General features: G+C 56.1%; 2 protein-coding genes across 5 annotated transcripts in view; one reads left to right on the top strand and one right to left on the bottom strand.

Annotated features, from left to right (window-relative positions):
* Window positions 1-3,265, top strand: part of FANCM (FA complementation group M) — a 55,709-nt gene extending 52,444 nt beyond the window's left edge. For both annotated transcript variants that reach the window (XM_066189193.1, XM_066189192.1), the window contains exons 21-23: window positions 374-836; window positions 1,445-1,736; window positions 2,373-3,265. In XM_066189193.1, the coding sequence (XP_066045290.1) occupies window positions 374-836; window positions 1,445-1,736; window positions 2,373-2,502 (885 nt within the window). In that variant the 3' untranslated portion in view covers window positions 2,503-3,265. The remainder of the gene's footprint in view (window positions 1-373; window positions 837-1,444; window positions 1,737-2,372) is intronic.
* Window positions 3,266-3,860: 595 nt separating this feature from the next.
* MIS18BP1 (MIS18 binding protein 1) lies at window positions 3,861-16,339 on the bottom strand. 3 transcript variants are annotated; one of them, XM_066189200.1, is made up of 16 exons: window positions 15,823-16,339; window positions 14,729-14,842; window positions 14,012-14,502; window positions 13,588-13,664; window positions 12,905-13,035; window positions 11,953-12,043; window positions 10,965-11,128; window positions 10,143-10,312; window positions 9,590-9,698; window positions 8,094-8,919; window positions 7,084-7,256; window positions 5,790-5,929; window positions 5,217-5,359; window positions 4,671-4,755; window positions 4,051-4,093; window positions 3,861-3,955 (listed from the first exon to the last, which is right to left on the bottom strand). In XM_066189200.1, exons 1-16 carry the CDS (start codon window positions 16,322-16,324, stop codon window positions 3,861-3,863), a joined length of 3,354 nt encoding a protein of 1,117 aa, XP_066045297.1. In that variant the 5' UTR covers window positions 16,325-16,339. The 3 variants fall into 3 exon arrangements, with proteins under 3 accessions (XP_066045297.1, XP_066045295.1, XP_066045296.1); XM_066189198.1 differs by having other exon boundaries at window positions 3,866-3,955; window positions 4,051-4,244; window positions 15,823-16,059; XM_066189199.1 differs by lacking the exons at window positions 3,861-3,955; window positions 4,051-4,093 and having other exon boundaries at window positions 4,344-4,755.
* Between the last annotated feature and the right edge of the window lie 504 nt (window positions 16,340-16,843).

Genomic DNA, 16,843 nt, shown 5'->3' with positions numbered 1-16,843 from the left:
GATTCGGTTCTCCCTTGGGGCTGACGCGCATGGAGGGCGCTGGGCCTGTGTGGGACTGCAGTGTCCGCTGATTCCTTGGGTTTGTAGTCGGAGAGTCGTGGCTCTCTGTCTGAACTGAGTGCCTTCAGCACCTCCCCGAGGGTGACTTCCTGATCTCTCACACGTGCTCATCTCCGTCCTTCACACCAGCCAGGTTTGCTTGAACTTCTTAGCGAAAGCTGCTGCTTTTGTCATCCGAACTCTGGGATAATCAGCTCCGCTCAGTGCGGAGACTGCTCCAGGGATCAGCCTGAAAGTGTTGATGTTGCGAAACATCCTTTTATCGACGGCTTGATGTAAACCCCCCATAATCGCTGGTTTTACACCCTCACAGGTGTGCAGCTCTTTGAAGAAGACCCACGGGAGCAGCTCAGGCTCGGCGTGTCCTGCTGGCCCAAACCCTTCCTCAACTCGGATTTCCTCTAATCCCGGGGAGCACAGCCCTTCCCTGGCCGGGATTCCCCGAATTCCCGGGGAGCACAGCCCTTCCCTGGCCGGGATTCCCCGAATTCCCGGGGAGCACAGCCCCTCCCCGTGCATCCTGGCCGACAGCCGGGAGATCAGCTCCGGCCCGGCGGTGATCTCGTGCCTGCGGGCCGTGCACGGGCTCCGGGTGCAGGTTTGTCCCCTGGGCACCAGCGATTACCTCGTCAGCAACCGCCTGGCCGTGGACAGGGTGAGCCAGTCGGAGCTGCAGAGCCCCGGGAACAGGAATAAACTCGGCCAGAGGCTGCAGCGCCTGCAGGGCGTCTCCGAGAGGATCTGTGTGATCGTGGAGACTGACAGGGTCAGGCCAGGTGGGACACGGGGAGTGATGGATGGGAGGGAAGGGATGGATGGGAGATAATTGGGAATTCCTGGCTGGGCTGGAATTCCCAGAGCAGCTGTGGCTGCCCCTGGAGCCCTGGCAGTGCCCAAGGCCAGGTTGGAGCAGCCTGGGACAGTGGGAGGTGTCCCTGCCATGATGGGATGGGATGGGATGGGATGGGATGGGATGGGATGGGATGGGATGGGATGGGATGGGATGGGATGGGATGGGATGGGATGGGATGGGATGGGATGGGATGGGATGGGATGGGATGGGATGGGATGGGATGGGATGGGATGGGATGGGATGGGATGGGATGGGATGGGATGGGATGGGATGGGATGGGATGGGATGGGATGGGATGGGATGGGATGGGATGGGATGGGATGGGATGGGATGGGATGGGATGGGATGGGATGGGATGGGATGGGATTTAAGGTCCCTCCCAACTCAAACCATTGTGGGATCCCCTGGCAGGAACAAGCAGAGTTTTATCCATGCACAGACGTTTGTTTCAATCCAAAAATCCAAACTCTGCCATGAAATGATTCCACTAGACAGTAACAGGCTCTTGCTTTCCTGCGCTTCACCCCTCAGGAGAAACATCCCGGTTTTTCCAGAGGACCCAGCACTACGATGGAGTCCTCTCAGCCTTGGTCCAGGCTGGAATAAGGATCCTCTTCAGCTCCTGCCAGGAGGAGACTGCAGCTTTGCTGAAGGACCTGGCTCTGCTGGAGCACAGGAAGGACGCTGCCCTACAGGTGCCCACGGAGCCGCAGGGACACCGGCGTGACATCCTCAACTTCTACCTGAGCATTCCCAACCTCAGCTACGGCACTGCCCTCAACCTCTGCCACTCCTTCGGCTCCATCACGGCCGTGGCCAACAGGTAACGCCAGCACAGGGGCTCCAGGGGCTGCCAGGGGCTCCGGGGCCCAGCCTTCCGCTCCTTCTCCTCCCCTGGAGCCAGGGAATTCCTTCCTGCACCTTTCCTGCTGTCAAAACTGCTCGGGAATTCCTTCTTGCTGGGATAGCTGCCCAGGGAATTCCTTCCTGCACCTTTCCTGCCTGGATAGCTGCCCAGGGAATTCCTTCCTGCACCTTTCCTGCCTGCATAGCTGCCCAGGGAATTCCTTTCTGCTGGGATAGCTGCTCAGGGAATTCCTTCCTGCACCTTTCCTGCCTGCATAGCTGCCCAGGGAATTCCTTTCTGCTGGGATAGCTGCTCAGGGAATTCCTTCCTGCACCTTTCCTGCCTGCATAGCTGCTCGGGAAGAGCCCTTCCCACCCTCTCCCGGGAGCTTTCCTGTCCCACCTCCGCTCTTGACACACTCCAGTCCCTCCCGGCGGAGCAGCCCGGGGCACCGACACGGGCTTTGCCTCCACCCTCCCTGCTGCTGCCCCACCCTCGCTTTCCCTGTGGCATTCCCGGTTTTCGCTGCTCGGGCGTGCTGCCAGCCCTCGGGCACCTGCGCGGGGGTGGCCGCGGCGGCTCCCGGCGCTCCCGCCGTTCCCTCTCTTGCAGCTCGGTGCCGGCGCTGGCGGCGGGGGCGCGGCTGAGCGGGCCCCAGGCCGAGGAGCTCCATCGCTTCCTGCGCCACGACTTCGACCTCCGGCTGCTGCCGCAGCCCCTGGCCGCCAAGGGCAAGCGCTGAGCTCGGCCCCGCGGGCCCCGCACTGCACTTTACCCGGTGGGGATCGAACGGAAACCATGGGAATAAACGCGTTGTCAAACCTGAGCGTGTGCGAGCTGCGCTGGCCCGGCCGGTGCTGCCCCGCGGGAGAGCACGGCGCCGGGCAGGGCCGGGGGCGATCCGCCCGGAGTCCCCGTAAAAACCACAGTAACGGCTCCGGCGCTTCGGCAGAGCCTTGGGAGGGAGCCCCGTGTTTCCGGGTTAAAAAGGGAATTTCCCGGGACAGGGATGGGGCTCCGCGGGCCCCGGGGCAGCGCCCGCCCCGTTCCCCGGTGCCGCTGCCCGCGCTCGGCAGCCGGCTCCTTCCCCAGCCCCGCCGCAGCCTCTGCTGCCACCAGCTGGGGACGGACCGGGATTCCCTGCGGGCAGCTGAACTTCCCGGGAAGAGGCTGGGACGGGGGCAAATCAACCCCTGGGGAGCCAAGGTCTGTCCTGCTCAGGTGAGAGCGCACCTGCAGAGCTGCTCCAGCCCTGGAGCCAGGCTGGGAGAGCTGGGAATGTTCCCCTGGAGAGGAGAAGCTCCAGGGAGAGCTCAGAGCCCCTGGCAGGGCCTGAAGGGGCTCCAGGAGAGCTGGAGAGGGACTGGGGACAAGGGATGGAGGGACAGGACACTGGGAATGGCTTTAGGCTGGAAAGGGGTGGATTTAGGTGGGATACTGGGAATTCCTGGCTGGGCTGGAATTCCCAGATTTGCTGTGTCTGCCCCTGGATCCCTGGCAGTGCCCAAGGCCAGGTTGGACATTGGGCTTGGAGCAGCCTGGGACAGCGGGAGGTGTCCCTGCCGTGGCAGGGGTGGCACTGGGTGGGATTTGAGGTCCCTTCCCACCCAAAGCATTCCACGATTCCAAACCAAGAGCAGGAAGCCTTGCAGGCACCATTCCAAGCTGGACAGCTCCTGGATTCTGCTGCCCCACAAGAACTCTGAGTAACCTGTGAGTGAAAAAAGCTCGTCTTTAATTATTACGCTAAGGAAATGTAAAAATTCAGCCTCTCTCTCTCTCTCGAGTAAATTAAAAAGCAATTTCATTTCCTTCCAGACTGCACCTGAATTTATTGCACAGCCACATCCCAGAAGAAATTTTAGCTAAAAATCAATCAGAACTTGGCAGTCATTGAGACCTCCTTCCCAGGAGAAGCAGGACACAGAGAGGAGCCTGGATGAGAAGTGCCGATGAACACATGGAAAAGCCAAGCATTGCTGCAGGGTGGGACCGGGGTTAAAACACATAAAATCTGCACTGCAGGGCAGCCCATCATTGCAGCCTTCCCTCCCGGAGGGACAGCAGAGAACTCTCATGCTCTCACAGCCGCCAAGTCCATCAGATGGAAAAGTAGGAATCCTCCTGCTCCTCACTGGATGAGTTTGGAGCCTCAGCTGCAAAGAGCTTCCCCACCACCGGGGCCAGCGTCACTCCTGCAATAAAAACAGGGATTATCAGGAGAGCAACGGGCTGATGGGACACAGCTCACGGGGACGGAGGAGGAAGGGAAGGAGCTGGGAATACTCACTCTTGGGTCTGCAGGAGACCGGAGTCCCGAGCACAGCTCTGGCCTGAGGGAGGGAAGGAGGGAAAGAGGCTCAGCCGGGGCTGGCACCAGCTCGGGCTCCCCGTTGCCCAGGATTTCCACAACGGCTGTCCCTGAACCACAGGCACAAGCTGCTCCCAGGGGGGTTTATGGAGAAGCCAAAGGAGCTGCAGAGCCTGGGAGAGTGGAGGAATGGATACCTCAACTCAGGGAGTGGGGTCCAAGGTGACTCATGGTCACCATTAGGAGTTGGACTGGATGATCCTGTGGGGCCCTTAGGGGGACCTCAGGATATTCCATGGCTCGGTGGTTATTGTCCCTTTTCCCACTGTTCCGAAGGAATTTAACAAGAACCCAAAGATCACGGAAGTCCGAAGCAATTCCAAATCCTGACCAAAAGCCCCGGAGTCGATCCTGACAATGCAGAGCTCCCTTCTCACAAAGGAACTTCTCTCCACAGCAGCAGATCCCAAACCCAGAGGGAGGATTCCCATTTTCCATCCAGTGCACGCGGGGGGCTGTGATCCCAGGATTCCAAGGATTCCAAGCTGTGCCTTGGGGCTCAGGGGGAAGCGGGCAGTGCCCAAGGAAAGGAGCATTACCGACTTCTTCTTGACCTTGTCCCAGGTGCCTCTGCTGCCCCGTGTGTTCTTCTGCATGCGGAACACGTGCCGGTCGTAGGCGTTCCTGGGACACAGCAGAGCGGGCTCAGAGGGGCCGGGATCTGCCATGGGACCCTCTGGATGTCCCACACAGCCCTCAGGGGACTGCTGGGGGACAGCTGGACACTGCAGCTGCCCTGGGAGCAAGAGGAGGAGCTGGGCTGGAGCATGGGCTGCAAATCCCAGTGTGCGGATCACACGAAGCCTCCTTCCCCTTCCCAGGCCGGCCCGTGTCCACCGGCTCCAGGTTTCCAGAGGGTTCCAGGTATTTGGGCAGAGCCTGAAAAGCCCTGGGCCATTCCCAGGGCTGGGAGCAGGAGCTGCTGGCCTTGGTGCCCACATGGGGCTGCAGGGAAGAGCTTTCCCCACGCAAAGCGAGGCGGCAGGAGCGGCTGCAAGGGAGCCGCTGTCCCAGCCCCAGTAGGCACCCCTCAGAGACAAAGAGGGACCCTGGGGCAGTGCCAGGGCTGCTGGAGGAGCTCCTACCTGTTGATGGGGACCAGCATTCCCGGGCTGATGTGCTCGCACTGGGGGGTTTTCACCGGGGGAAAGAGGTCTGAGGAGGGGGTGAGCGGCAACTCGGACAGGGTGAAATCCTCGACGTCCTCACTCTCCCGCAGCGCCGGCAGCTGCAGAGGCAGCTCAGAGCGTCAGTCACCTGAGCCTGGAGTGCTGCTCTCCCTCCTGTGCACTGCCTCCATTCCTCCCTGCCCTGCCCCTAACCCTGTGCCCAGAACTGGACACCACCCCACACCTCCACCCTGCTCTGAGAGCCCCTCCAGACCTTTGCAGCGCTCGGCTGAGGGGTTTTGGTGCTGCCACACCCTCAAAAAAGTCATTTCTGGTGACAATCCCAAGCTCCAAGCTGCCCAGCACCGCTCAGAAGGACGATTACTCAGGGGCTGCTGTCACCATTCAGAGGCTCCTCCCATCCTGTCCAACCTTCTCACTGTCACCAGCCCCGGGCTGCTGGAGCACGTGAAGGACAGAAGGCTCCTCGCACAGATCCCCAAGGATTTTCTTGGTGGAGTCCCAGAGGTGCTGCTGTCCCGGGTTTACCTGCACTCTCCTGCTCTGGAAGGGCGTGGCGGAGAAGACGTCGTCGTAGTTGTCCTTGGGCAGCTGCTCCAGGAACTCCCTCATCTGCTGCTTCCTTTTGAGGGTGCCCACCTTGGCAGTGATCACTGCCTCCTTCTTGTCTGCAGGATCCCAACAGGAATTGTCTGAGAGAGCAGCTCCGGGGTTAAAATTCACCGCCTGCCGCCAGTGCCACAGCCCAGTTTGTGCAACCTCTTACAGCTGCTTTAGGCTCCTTTTGAGTTCTCACAGGGTTTTTGCTTTTCCCCGCTCCATCCTCAGGGGAGGGTCCCTGCAGGGTCACCCAGCAGGCTCACGGTGACAGGACTGGGCTCCCACGAGCCTTGCAGGGAGCAAACCCACCGCGAGAGCCTGTGTCAGGAGGCGCCGAGGCTCAAACAAACGCTCTGCTGCTCAGGGACACTTCACTGAAGCCAGGCTCAGCTCGATTCGTATCCACAGCAAACCTTAATCCAGTCCAGCCCCCCAAGGCAGCGGCAGTGTGGGGATGGCAAACACCAGGGAATGGCAGCGGGCTGTGCCGACTCCACGCTGCCCTTGGCTGTCCAAGGCCCCAAATCCCATCTGCACAGAGCTCTGCCAGGAGCTCCTGACCTGCCGGGCCTCCAGGAGCCTCCAGGAGCTCTTTGCCCTGAGGGCTCAAGGCCCGCGAAAGGTGAAAGCCAACGACTGGAAAACTCTACAAAGAACCTTTCTCTTCCCACCACCTCAGTCGGCCGTGACATCCTCCAGCCCGCACACCCAAAGGTGACCTGGCTCACTGTCACACCCTGATCAGCTCTTGTGGATTTGTTCCCTGGAACCAGAACTGAGGCTGGCAAAGCTCTCCCAGCCCAACGAGTCCAACCCTTCCCCAGCACTGCCCAGGCCACCAGTGCCCCATGTCCCCAAGTGCCACATGCACAGGGCTGTGAATCCCTCCAGGGATGGGCACTCCAAACCTCCCTGGCCACTTCCAAGGCCTGAGCGCCCTTTCCATGGGGAAATTCCTGCTGCTGCCCACCCTGAGCCTCCCCTGGCCCAGCCCGAGGCCGTTCCCTCTCCTCCTGTCCCTGTTCCCTGGGAGCAGAGCCCGACCCCCCCGGCTGTCCCCTCCTGGCAGGGACTTGTGCAGAGCCACCAGGTCCCCCCTGAGCCTCCTTTTCTCCAGGCTCTGCCCCTTGCCCAGCTCCCTCAGGAATTCTCCTGGGGCTCCAACCCCTCAGTGTCTGGAAAGTGAATCATTTACCAACCCCCAGGAACAAGCTGCTGGTACCTTTCCGCTCCAGTTTTCCGGATGTGATTTTCTTGGGCTGCTGTTTGGAGCCTCTCCCCTGCTGCTGCTCCTCCAGGAACTTCCCCTGGCACTCGTGGGCCGAGCGGGAGCCCACGGCCATGGCCACGTCCTGCCAGAAGCCGCTCCTGTGCTTGGGCAGCGCCGCCACCGCCCTGCCAGGACAGCAGAGCCACGTGTCACCAGGCAGGGAGGGACGTGTGGGGCACAGCCTGCCTGCGACACTCCTGGGACATGGATTGAGGGCATCTGGGATCTGCCTTTGCTGCCCAGAGCAGCTGTGGCTGCCCTGGATCCCTGGCAGTGCCCAAGGCCGGGTTGGACGTTGGGCTTGGAGCAGCCTGGGACAGTGGGAGGTGATCCTTAAAATCACTGGGTGATCCTTAAAATCCCTTGCAGCCCAACCCATTCTCTGATCCTGTGGTGTCTTCTCTTCAGAACAGGCAAATTTATTTGAACACCTTCAGCTGACAGAAGTGTCACAAAAATAAATAATGTCACAAAAACATAAATTTCCTGCTCACTTGCTCAGGTCCGCTCAGATCTGAGCTCCTGCCCATCAAAAAGAGCTAAACCCAAATATGGCCATTTTACACTCAAAGTGTCTATTAAATATTAAGTAATTGGATGATGGATTAATTAAACATCCTTGTAGTTAAGCTCCTCTTAACCAAACCTGCTCACAAAAACACCTCATGTTTAACCTGTTACTGTAACCTGGGCAGGGAACCTGCTCCCTCTCACCCGTGGCCTTCACCATATTCTTCTGATGTTTCGATTGTGAGGAAATTTAATAGGGAATAATAATTCTGGTTATTATTAGGGAATAAAAACAGGGAAATGAGAAATGAAATTGGGAACGTTTCTAATAGGGAATTAAAACACAAAGGAAACCGGGGAAATGACGAATGTGAAAACCCCCAATCCAGACCGTCCGACCCCTCCTGATGCCTGAGGGAAACTTTTCCTCTGAGCACAGAACGAGCCCTTACCTGTGAAGCTTCTGCAATTCCTTCTCAGACCAACCATCAGCTGCCCTTGGAAAAAGTTCTGGCGATTTCTTCCCCTTTGTCCTCTGGTGCTGTCTGTGCTGGGCTGCCGGAGGCCTGGCACTGCTGGAGGCTCCGTTGCTGGTTTTTCCCCGCGCTTCTCTGGCATTCCTGTCCTGCCTGTGCAATTCCTCCTTGCCGCTTTCGGGCTCGGTGTCGGAATCCAGCCAGAGCCTGGGAGGCCGTGCCCTGCTGGCCTGAGCAGGCACAGGGGCAGCTCTGGCCTCAGAGGATGTTCTCCCTTCAGGAGGGAGCTCACACTCCTCACTGGACTCGGGCCCGCTCAGCCTCACCAGCACTTTCTGGGAGGCCTTTCCCGTCCTTTGGCCGCAGGGCTGGTTCGCGTCACCCCGGGAACTTCTAGAGCCAGAGCGAGGTTTCCAGGTCTGACACTCCGGTTTTAAGATGGATTTCCTTTTCCTCTTGATCAGCAGCGGGGTGTCCTCACTGGAGGAGGACACCCCCTCATCCTGGTCTGGGGGTTCCTGGGTGGGGAGACCCCTCTCCTCCCCCTGGAGGCGCTGCTTGGCTGACCTGAGGGAGTTCCTGTAGCCCTGCTCGAACATGCTCGGCTCTCCAGAGCCTGCTGCTCCCTCTGCTGCCCCCGGGGCTCTGCTCTTCAGGGAATTCCCCCTGGCGGGGGGCTGGGATTTCAGCTTTGTGCCCCTGACCCCAGGATCGTTCTCCTCCTCCTGGGAAAGGGAGGGCCTGCCCTTCCTGGCAGAGCTGGGGTCTCCTCTGGAAGCGGCTCCTCTGTCCGTGCTTTTCCCTGGAGGAGAAGGTGCCAGAGCCCCTCAGGGGGTGCAGGGTGGGTCCTGCTGTGCTGCAGCACAGGGATCGGCACCCCTCACAGAGCTTTACCTGCCAAACTAACAACTCAGAGCTGCTCTCAGGGGCTCTCCGACTGAGCAGGCACATCCCCCAAGCTCTGCTCGTGCTCCAGAGAGCTTTTCTGCAGGAAACATTGCAGCTGCTTTAAGAGAGAAACTTCTGCTTTATATGGCATATTCTTCTCAGGCTTCTATCACCTTCCAAATTCTACTAAAACCAAATTTTTTTTTTTTTAATTATAAACTCTGGTAATAGAGTTTTTGTTATCCACATTCACAAAGCAGAGCCAGGCCCCCAGGTCACTGGCTTGGTGAACTCCCAAAAGTCCAAATCCTTTCAATTTCATTTCAATTTCCAGAATGAAATCCCTGTGTTCTCCTCATGTGATTAACAAAGTGATTGACAAACACAGTTCTTGTTTGGAGCTGGAATTCCAAATGAATGCTACTCTGATGATTCTTCAGAGAAAAAGCAGTGGATCATGACAATATTTAAATCATTTCTTTGCATGAACAGACCCGACCCTCCTGCTCCAGCACCCAGCTCACAATCCCACTGATTCCATCAATAACTTGAAAATAGAAAAACAAAAAAAATTTAGTTTTTACCTTTACTTTGGCTTTTTGGCATTTCCTCTGTTGTCTTCATGTCTTCCTTTGGTTTGTCCATCTTGGAGATGAAACTGGTCTTTCTTTTGGGTTTTTCAGTACTAAGCATCTTCAAAATAAAACAATTGACTCTAAAATTAATTTAATTTCCTTTCCTCCAGGCTGAGCCCCTTTCCCCAGCTCCCTCAGCTGCTCCTGTGCCTTCAGCTCTGTCTCCTTCCCTGGAAATGCTCCAACCCCTCCGAGTCTCCCGTGCAGTGAAAGGCCCAGAACTGACCCCAGGATCCCAAATTCCTGTCTGATACAATGATCGTTCCAAAAACCCCCCAATTTTCCCCCCAGGAACAATTCCCCCTTATGTCAGATTTACAGACCGCAGTTATCTGATAATATGGACACCAGCCTGTTTTTTTTTTCAGTGTGTTTTCTAATGTTTAGATCGTGTTTCCAAGATTTCCTTCCTCTTCAGGTGCCTCCAAGAGCTGCACCTGTTCTGTTCCCCATCTGGCCAAGTTTAACAATCCTGTTTCAGTCCCAGTGGAGAGGATCTTACCAGGCTCAGATAATCCACTCCCCCATTTTCTATGGTGACATTCAGGTTCCGATCCACAAACTCCCTCTGCCCACACCAGAAGTTTAGGGGGGGTTTGACCAGGCGCCCGCTGCGAGTGTGAGTGTAGACGCTGCTCAAGTCCTTCCTGGAGCTGTGTTTTGGTGTTATGACTGCAAGGGGAAAAAAAAAAAACAAAAAGCCCAAACAAAGAAGAGTTTTGTCCCAAATATTGCACTGAAAATTCGGTTTTGCAGATTTCACAAGCAGGGGAACAATGTTGCGTTTAAACAGCGCTACAAGGGAAATGTGAAATACACCCAAAGTTGTTCTTTTCAAAGCGTTGTGATAGAAATAACAGGACTGAAGGAAGAATCTTCACAAGTTATAACATTTACTGGGGGGAACTTTTTTTACTTTTACTTTGTTTAGAAGGTTGTAAATACTGTGAAAGTCGTTTTTTGGAAGGAGAATTATAAAGAAAAGTTGTCACATGGAACAGCTGCACAGTGAGGCAAATGAGAGGGAAAAATAAACGGGAGTGATGAGAGGAAAACATAAAAGCTTTTACAGTGCTAGCAAGGCAATCTGATTCCAGCAGTAACAAACTGGGGTTTGGGAAAGGCCCACTGGGCAAAGGGCCCAGAAAAAATCTGAGTTAAACCCCAAAGCTGTCAGTGCCTGTGGCAAGGCAGGGACTGAGCAAAACCAGGGCGCTTTTACATCAATTCCCTGGAAACACCCCCAACATAATAAACCTTCCCACAACCCACTGCAGCCAGCCCCGGGTGTCTTTTCCAAAGGAAAGGATTGTTAAATACTCACAGATGTTCTCCTCACTCCCTGGTGACACTTCGTACGTGGAGTTCCTCAGTGCACGTTTCTTTGCGTTGCTGGCTGAGCCTCCTGCTGTTTCCACCACAAAATTTCCCCCCATGGAGTCACTCTCCTCACTTCCTTCCACACCACTCTCTTGAATTTGTTCTTTCCTGATGGTTTGGAGTTAGAGACAAGAAATAATAAGCACTGAGGGAGCTGTTCTTTAACAACCAGTGAAGATGTGAAGCCCTGGCGGGCAGGAGCCCGCTGGGCCAGCACAGCAGAGTGGCTTCATGCCTGTATCTAAAACATTTCACACTCCTCTGGTCTAAGATCCTCCAAAAAAGCAAAGCCTCAATGAACGCTTCGAGCACTGCTCTGAAAAACGAGTTCCACTGTCTTAGAAAAACTTGTAAGTTTAATAAAAGTTAAAAACAGACAATTAGGAGACACAGAAAGGCAAAAAGTTCCAGCTGGGGTGCCTCAGCAGAAAGCACACGCTTCTCTTTCAATTACTGTGCTTTAAGGATTGCTGGTTTACATTTTCAGTAGATATAATTGCATGATTCAAAACAATCTTTTCGAGTTTTTATCAGTTTCAAGTATCCCCAATCATCTTATCTGATAGATTTATTTGTGGGTGGCTCCACTCCGTCTGGTAACACGGGTCCTATAAATCTTTTTCTTGAGGTTTTTGGTTGTTTTCATTTGGATAAAAAACCAGAAGGTTAGCAGTTTTTTATGCAGGGTTACAAGGTGACAACCCTCCCGGCTTGGTCAGTTTAGATGTTCCAAAGAAGAAAAAAAACTGGTCTTTTTACTGGTTACACTATGTGACAACCAGAAAATACATTCATCACTTTTCCAAACTCTATTGATAAAACACAATACAGGACAACTATACCTACAGTATTCATTCTAATATTTGAGAAAAGCCAACTTTATAATCCGCATTTATAACACTGCCATGAAAGAGAATCCCCAAAGCAGTTACCTCCTCCTCTCCTCGAGGAACTCCTCCACGTACTTCCTCCACCTCCTGGAGAAGCCGGAGTTGAATCTCTTGATGAAGCGGTATGGGAAGCCTGAGGGGAGCACAGGGGGGAATTAACAGCAGCTCAGCAGGGCTGGAACTTCCCCAGGGCACAAAAGAACCCCCCAGAGCCTGTTAAACCCCAACACCAGAGGAACTGACCCTCAAAATTCCATCCAGCACACCCCAGGCACTCTCAGGCCTAGGAGAACTCTGCAGCGCTAGAGCCGCTCTGCTCACGAGCCTTGTGGTGCTACTTTTCCTTCTCAGGATATTAAAATAGAAATAAATGCAAGCTCTTAGCAAAGGAAGGAATAAAACCTTCAAGTCAGAGAGCAGCCAGGTCAGGTATTTCTCAGCAGGGACCCCAGTGCTGCAAGTGAGAAGGAAACACTGAAGCCACAGACACATCTTTGGGCCTGGAAGAGCCGACAGTGACGGTGTGTTGGGTAAAAATGGTGTAACACACCTGTGTTAGGGGAAGTGCTGCTGAGGGAATGGCTGGAGCTGGAAGGGGAATGGGGGGTCAGGATGGAGATCTTGATCCACCCAGAGGGTGGAATAAACACTGGAAAAGCTCCCCAGGGAATGGGCACGGCCCCGAGGCTGCCAGAGCTCCAGGAGCCTTTGGAATGCCCAGGGTGGGATTGCTGGGGGTCTGTGCAGGGCCAGGGGTTGGGATGATCCCTGAGGGTTCCTCCAGCTCAGGACATTCCATGATCCCGAGCATTTATCCCACCTATGCCACAGAGTGTCCTCAGAGCTGCCTGCGAGCACTGACAAGCAGCACACAGAGCCAGGAGACGAGAACAAATCCCGTATTTCCACCTGCGTGGAAATCCCGTTTCCTTACAAACCCACGGCAAGCAGAAGCAGTCTGCGGCGTGCAAGGCGCTCAGAACCAGCAGCTCACCTTCACTCCTCATGGCAGCTGAGTCCATCTTGCCCTGCAGCTGGTACACGGTGCCCGAGCAGGTTTTCACCTGGTTGTGGGAGAGGCGCTCGGTGACGGCGCTGCTGTGCCACAGCTGCTGCCTCATGTCCCTGCGGAAAGACACAGCAAACCGCAGCCATCACTGCCTGCAGGGACCCCAGCCTGCACTGCTCACACCCATGGGGGAGTGCGGAAGATCCCTGAGGGCTCCAGGGGCTGGCAGGATGTGCTCCGGGCTCGGTTTTCCTCTCTCAGCCTGGAAGCGCCACAGCTCTGCCTCGCCCGACACTGGGACAGGGGACAAAGTGAACATGTCGCTGCTGCGGGTGTCACCCAGGGGACAGCAGCTGGACTCAAGGCAGCTCAGCACAGCTTGGATGGGGCTTGGAGCAGTCTGGGACACTGGGAGGTGTCCCTGCCTCCCACTGGATGGTGCCTCCCGACCCCAACTGTCCGGAGCTATCTGATATTAATTTCTCTGAAGCTTTCTGATTATCTCAGCGCAGGACTCTGAAGTGATTCCACCAGCAGTTCCCCTCTCCTCCTCCTGCCCACACAGAGGAATTGTCTCTTCCTCCAGAAAGCAGCTTAAGCTCTGCACCATCACCTGCTGCTCGGTGCCCATGGTTTACTTTGCATTTAAATAATAAACTGGTTCTTACTTCCTTTTCCCTTCCACGCAGATTGCAGTGTTTCCAGACAGCACTCTGATCCTCCAGCTGTTCAGGCAGATGTTTGGCTGCTCCAGAACAAAACAAAACAAAACAAAAACAACAACAAAAAAAAAAAATTTAGAAGTATTTCTTTGCCAGCATCTCTCAATGATCAGACCCAGTAACAAAAACATCTTTCAGCATCTTCTAAGCTACAAATCTGGAATATTAGAGGTGATCTGATCGCTAACCCAAACCCTGAACATTTGTCATCTCGGAGTATGGAAAGAAACCCTTTGCATGGGGAAATTTACTGGTAAAATCTAGTGGAAGAACAGTTTGTTCTGAGTGCTCCTTGCTTTTGACAAGAATAACCTCGAGCTCTCAGCCCAGAGGAATTTCTCACTTCCCCTAAAGGATTATTTGCCCCCACCTCTTTGTGTGCTTTGCCAGCAGGTTGCTCAGCAGGAGCTTCATCCAAAGGGACCTTGGGGTCTTCTGCAGGCTTCTGCTTCCTTGGGAAGTGGACTGGAGAGGCCAGCATGATGCTGCACAAGCGCTGGGAGGGCTTTTCGGGATTAGTCTCTGCTGCCTTTTCCTCTGCTGGAGCAGCTGCTCTGTCACTGGGCTCCAGCTCTCCCCTGTCCTCACAGAGCTCTGTCACTTTTGCTTCTCCATTTCCCCACTTTCCTCTTCCCCTATCTTCCCAAGGGCTGGAGTTGACTGGCAAAGGAGTAGCCACCCTACTTTGAGACATTTCTTCATCAGCCTCTACTTCTATAGATTCCACAAGGAAAACATCCACATCATCCTTCTCAGCATCCACGTCCTCTGCAGGCTCAGCACGAGCAGCCTGCACTAAAGGATTCTTTGTAGCTGTGGAAGGAGGAACATTCTGCTGGGTTTGGCTTGGAGGTGGTTTAGCTGCCCATTTAAAGAAAAAAGAGGAATAACAAAGAAATTAGGGATATTAAAGCACAGAAACAGGCTGCCCAGGGGTGGGGGAGCCCCCATGGCAGGAGGGATTTAAATCCCTGTGGATGTGGCACTTGGGGAACAGCTGGATGCTCTCAGAGGGTTTTCCCAGGCTGAGCAATGGCAGGGTTCCCTGACTGGAGGAAGTTTGTGTTCTCCAGAGTAACCCCAGTACCTTTGAGCTGCTGCTGCTGCTGCCACTTCACCCTCAGGAAGAACTTCTGGGGGGTTTCCAGCACGGGAGGCTCTGCTGGGAGCTCACTCCTGGGAACCTGAGGCCAAACTGCCTCTGGAAAAGAAAAACAACAAACCCAAAGCATCTTTTAGTTTCAGGATGACAAACATTTTCATGGGTGGGGGCGACAATATGATTTTTTAATTAAAAAAAAAAACCAACCCACAGAATCCCAGAAAGGTTTGGGTGGGGAGGGAACTTAAATCCCATCTCACTCCATGGGCAGGGATACCTTCCACTGTCCCAGGCTGCTCCAGCCTGGCCTTGGACACTTCCAAGGATCCAGGAGCAGCTTCTCTGGGCACCCTCAGTGTAAAAAAGGGTCACATCCAGCTTGGAATCAGCTGCAAACCTGCTGAGGGCGCCCCAAATCTCACCACGTCACGGATAAAAATATTAAAGGTAAAAGCCAGCAGGAAAACGTCCCAGTGGGATTTCAAACCCCAAGCAAAGTTCCATGAACCTTTATTTTTTTTTCTGCACAGACTGTATGGAACAGTCACAGTGATTTGGTTTCCATTTGTTTTTTAGTTACAAAGTGGTTTTGAAGGCGTTGCAAGGGTCAAGCCCGCTCATGAACACCACAGAGGGAACCCAAAGGGAGGGAATCCCCTGTGCCACAGAGCAGGGAAGAGACATCAGCACCGCTACAGACACATTTCAGCACTAAAAAAACCCCTCACCAACCAACTTTGTTTAATCTCAGCCACCTGGGGTGCAAACCAGTGCTGGTGCCAGCGTGTTTTACACCCACCAAAGTGCTCTGGCTGCTTTTTCCAGATCCTAGAAGAGTCATGAGTGGGGCAGAGAGTAAGAGAACTATTAATAATTCCCGTCGTTTGGGATTGTGCACTGGTGTAAACAAAGAATTAAAAGGTTTAGGAGAACGCAAAAATCAGGGACGCCGCTTACTGCAGCACAAAGACGCCTGAAGGCTCCACGAACAAAACTCAGATTTAAATCTCTGTGCTTTTTCTCCCGGGTATTCCGAAGGGAAACAAACCACAGAGCGGCCGAGGGCCCGCGGAACTCACCTGGTGCCGGCTGGGCGCTGCCCTCCGGCCGGGCGGCGCCGGGCCAGCGCTGCCCGCCCGCGGGGCTCAGGATCACGTCTGTGGGGAACCTGTGCTGCTGCTCCGCCCGCGCCTTCATCCGCTGGAAGATCTTGGCCGGAGAATCCTGCCCGGGCGGCTCCGCAGCGCAGCGCTTGGCCGGCCGCTCGGCGACGGGGCCAGGCCGGCTGTCGGGCTTAGGCCCGGCCAGGCTGTCGGGCTTAGGCCCGGCCCGGCCGTCGGGCTTAGGCCCGGCCCGGGTACCGGCTCCAGCCTGGCGCTCCGGCCCCACGAGCTGCGGGCTCAAGGCGCGGCCGCCCTGCTCCCTCAGGAGCTGCTTCAGCGGCGTGAGCGTCCCCGCGGGGATGCTGTTGAGGGACGCGGAGCGGAGCGGCGGCTCTCCCCACAAGAAGCGGCGGCTGGGGGTGGCGATGATGTCGCAGGCTCTGTCGCCGCAGTCGCGGGCGGCCGGCGGTTCCCTCATGGCCGCGGCCCGGCCCCGCTCCCCTCACGGCGCCCCCGCGCGCACATTCGAGCGCAGCCGCCGCGCCCAGCGATTGGCGGGAGGGCGCGCGGCGGCGGGCCGGAACCATGGCGCGCCGCCGCGGGGGGGGGTTAAGGAACAGCGCGGCGCTGAGGCGGGCGGCTGCAGGGCGGGGCTGTGCCCGAGCTCCCCTCTCCTCGGCGCCGTGGTTCGGTCCGCCCGTGGGCGGGCTCCGCGGCCGTTGGCGCAGAGGCGGGAGCGGCGGGCCGGGCGGGCTGAGGGGGAGCCGGGCATGGGCTCCGCAGGAATGGCCGCAGCCCCCCGGAGCGTATTTGGGGCTCGCTGGAGCCTCTCCGGCACGGACGGGAGGAGGCTGGGCCGCAGGAGGGACGGAGCGGGGCCGGGCCGAGCGCGGCCGGGCGGGCTCGAAGGGGACACGCCGGCGGTGTGAGAGGTCGAGCCCCGAGTGAGCGTGCAGGGCTGTGAAAAGAGCCATCAGTGCACGCGGTTAACTGGTAA

The sequence above is a fragment of the Chamaea fasciata genome, unplaced genomic scaffold (assembly GCF_029207755.1).
Source record: "Chamaea fasciata isolate MVZ Bird 193981 ecotype frontalis unplaced genomic scaffold, bChaFas1.0.hap1 SCAF_7, whole genome shotgun sequence".
Lineage (NCBI taxonomy): Eukaryota > Metazoa > Chordata > Aves > Passeriformes > Sylviidae > Chamaea > Chamaea fasciata.
Note: the sequence above shows the minus strand (reverse complement) of the source record. Positions and strands in the feature narration are given on the sequence as shown.

Excerpts from the sequence above, each read along its gene's own strand:
- MIS18BP1 (XM_066189199.1), bottom strand. The coding sequence starts at position 16,324 with ATGAGGGAACCGCCGGCCGCCCGCGACTGCGGCGACAGAGCCTGCGAC. Across the intron at positions 13,036-13,587 it reads TGCGTGGAAGGGAAAAGGAA|GGACATGAGGCAGCAGCTGT; the intron begins GTAAGAACCAGT and ends GTCTTTCCGCAG. Across the intron at positions 5,360-5,789 it reads TCCAGAGCAGGAGAGTGCAG|CTGCCGGCGCTGCGGGAGAG; the intron begins GTAAACCCGGGA and ends CTGCCTCTGCAG.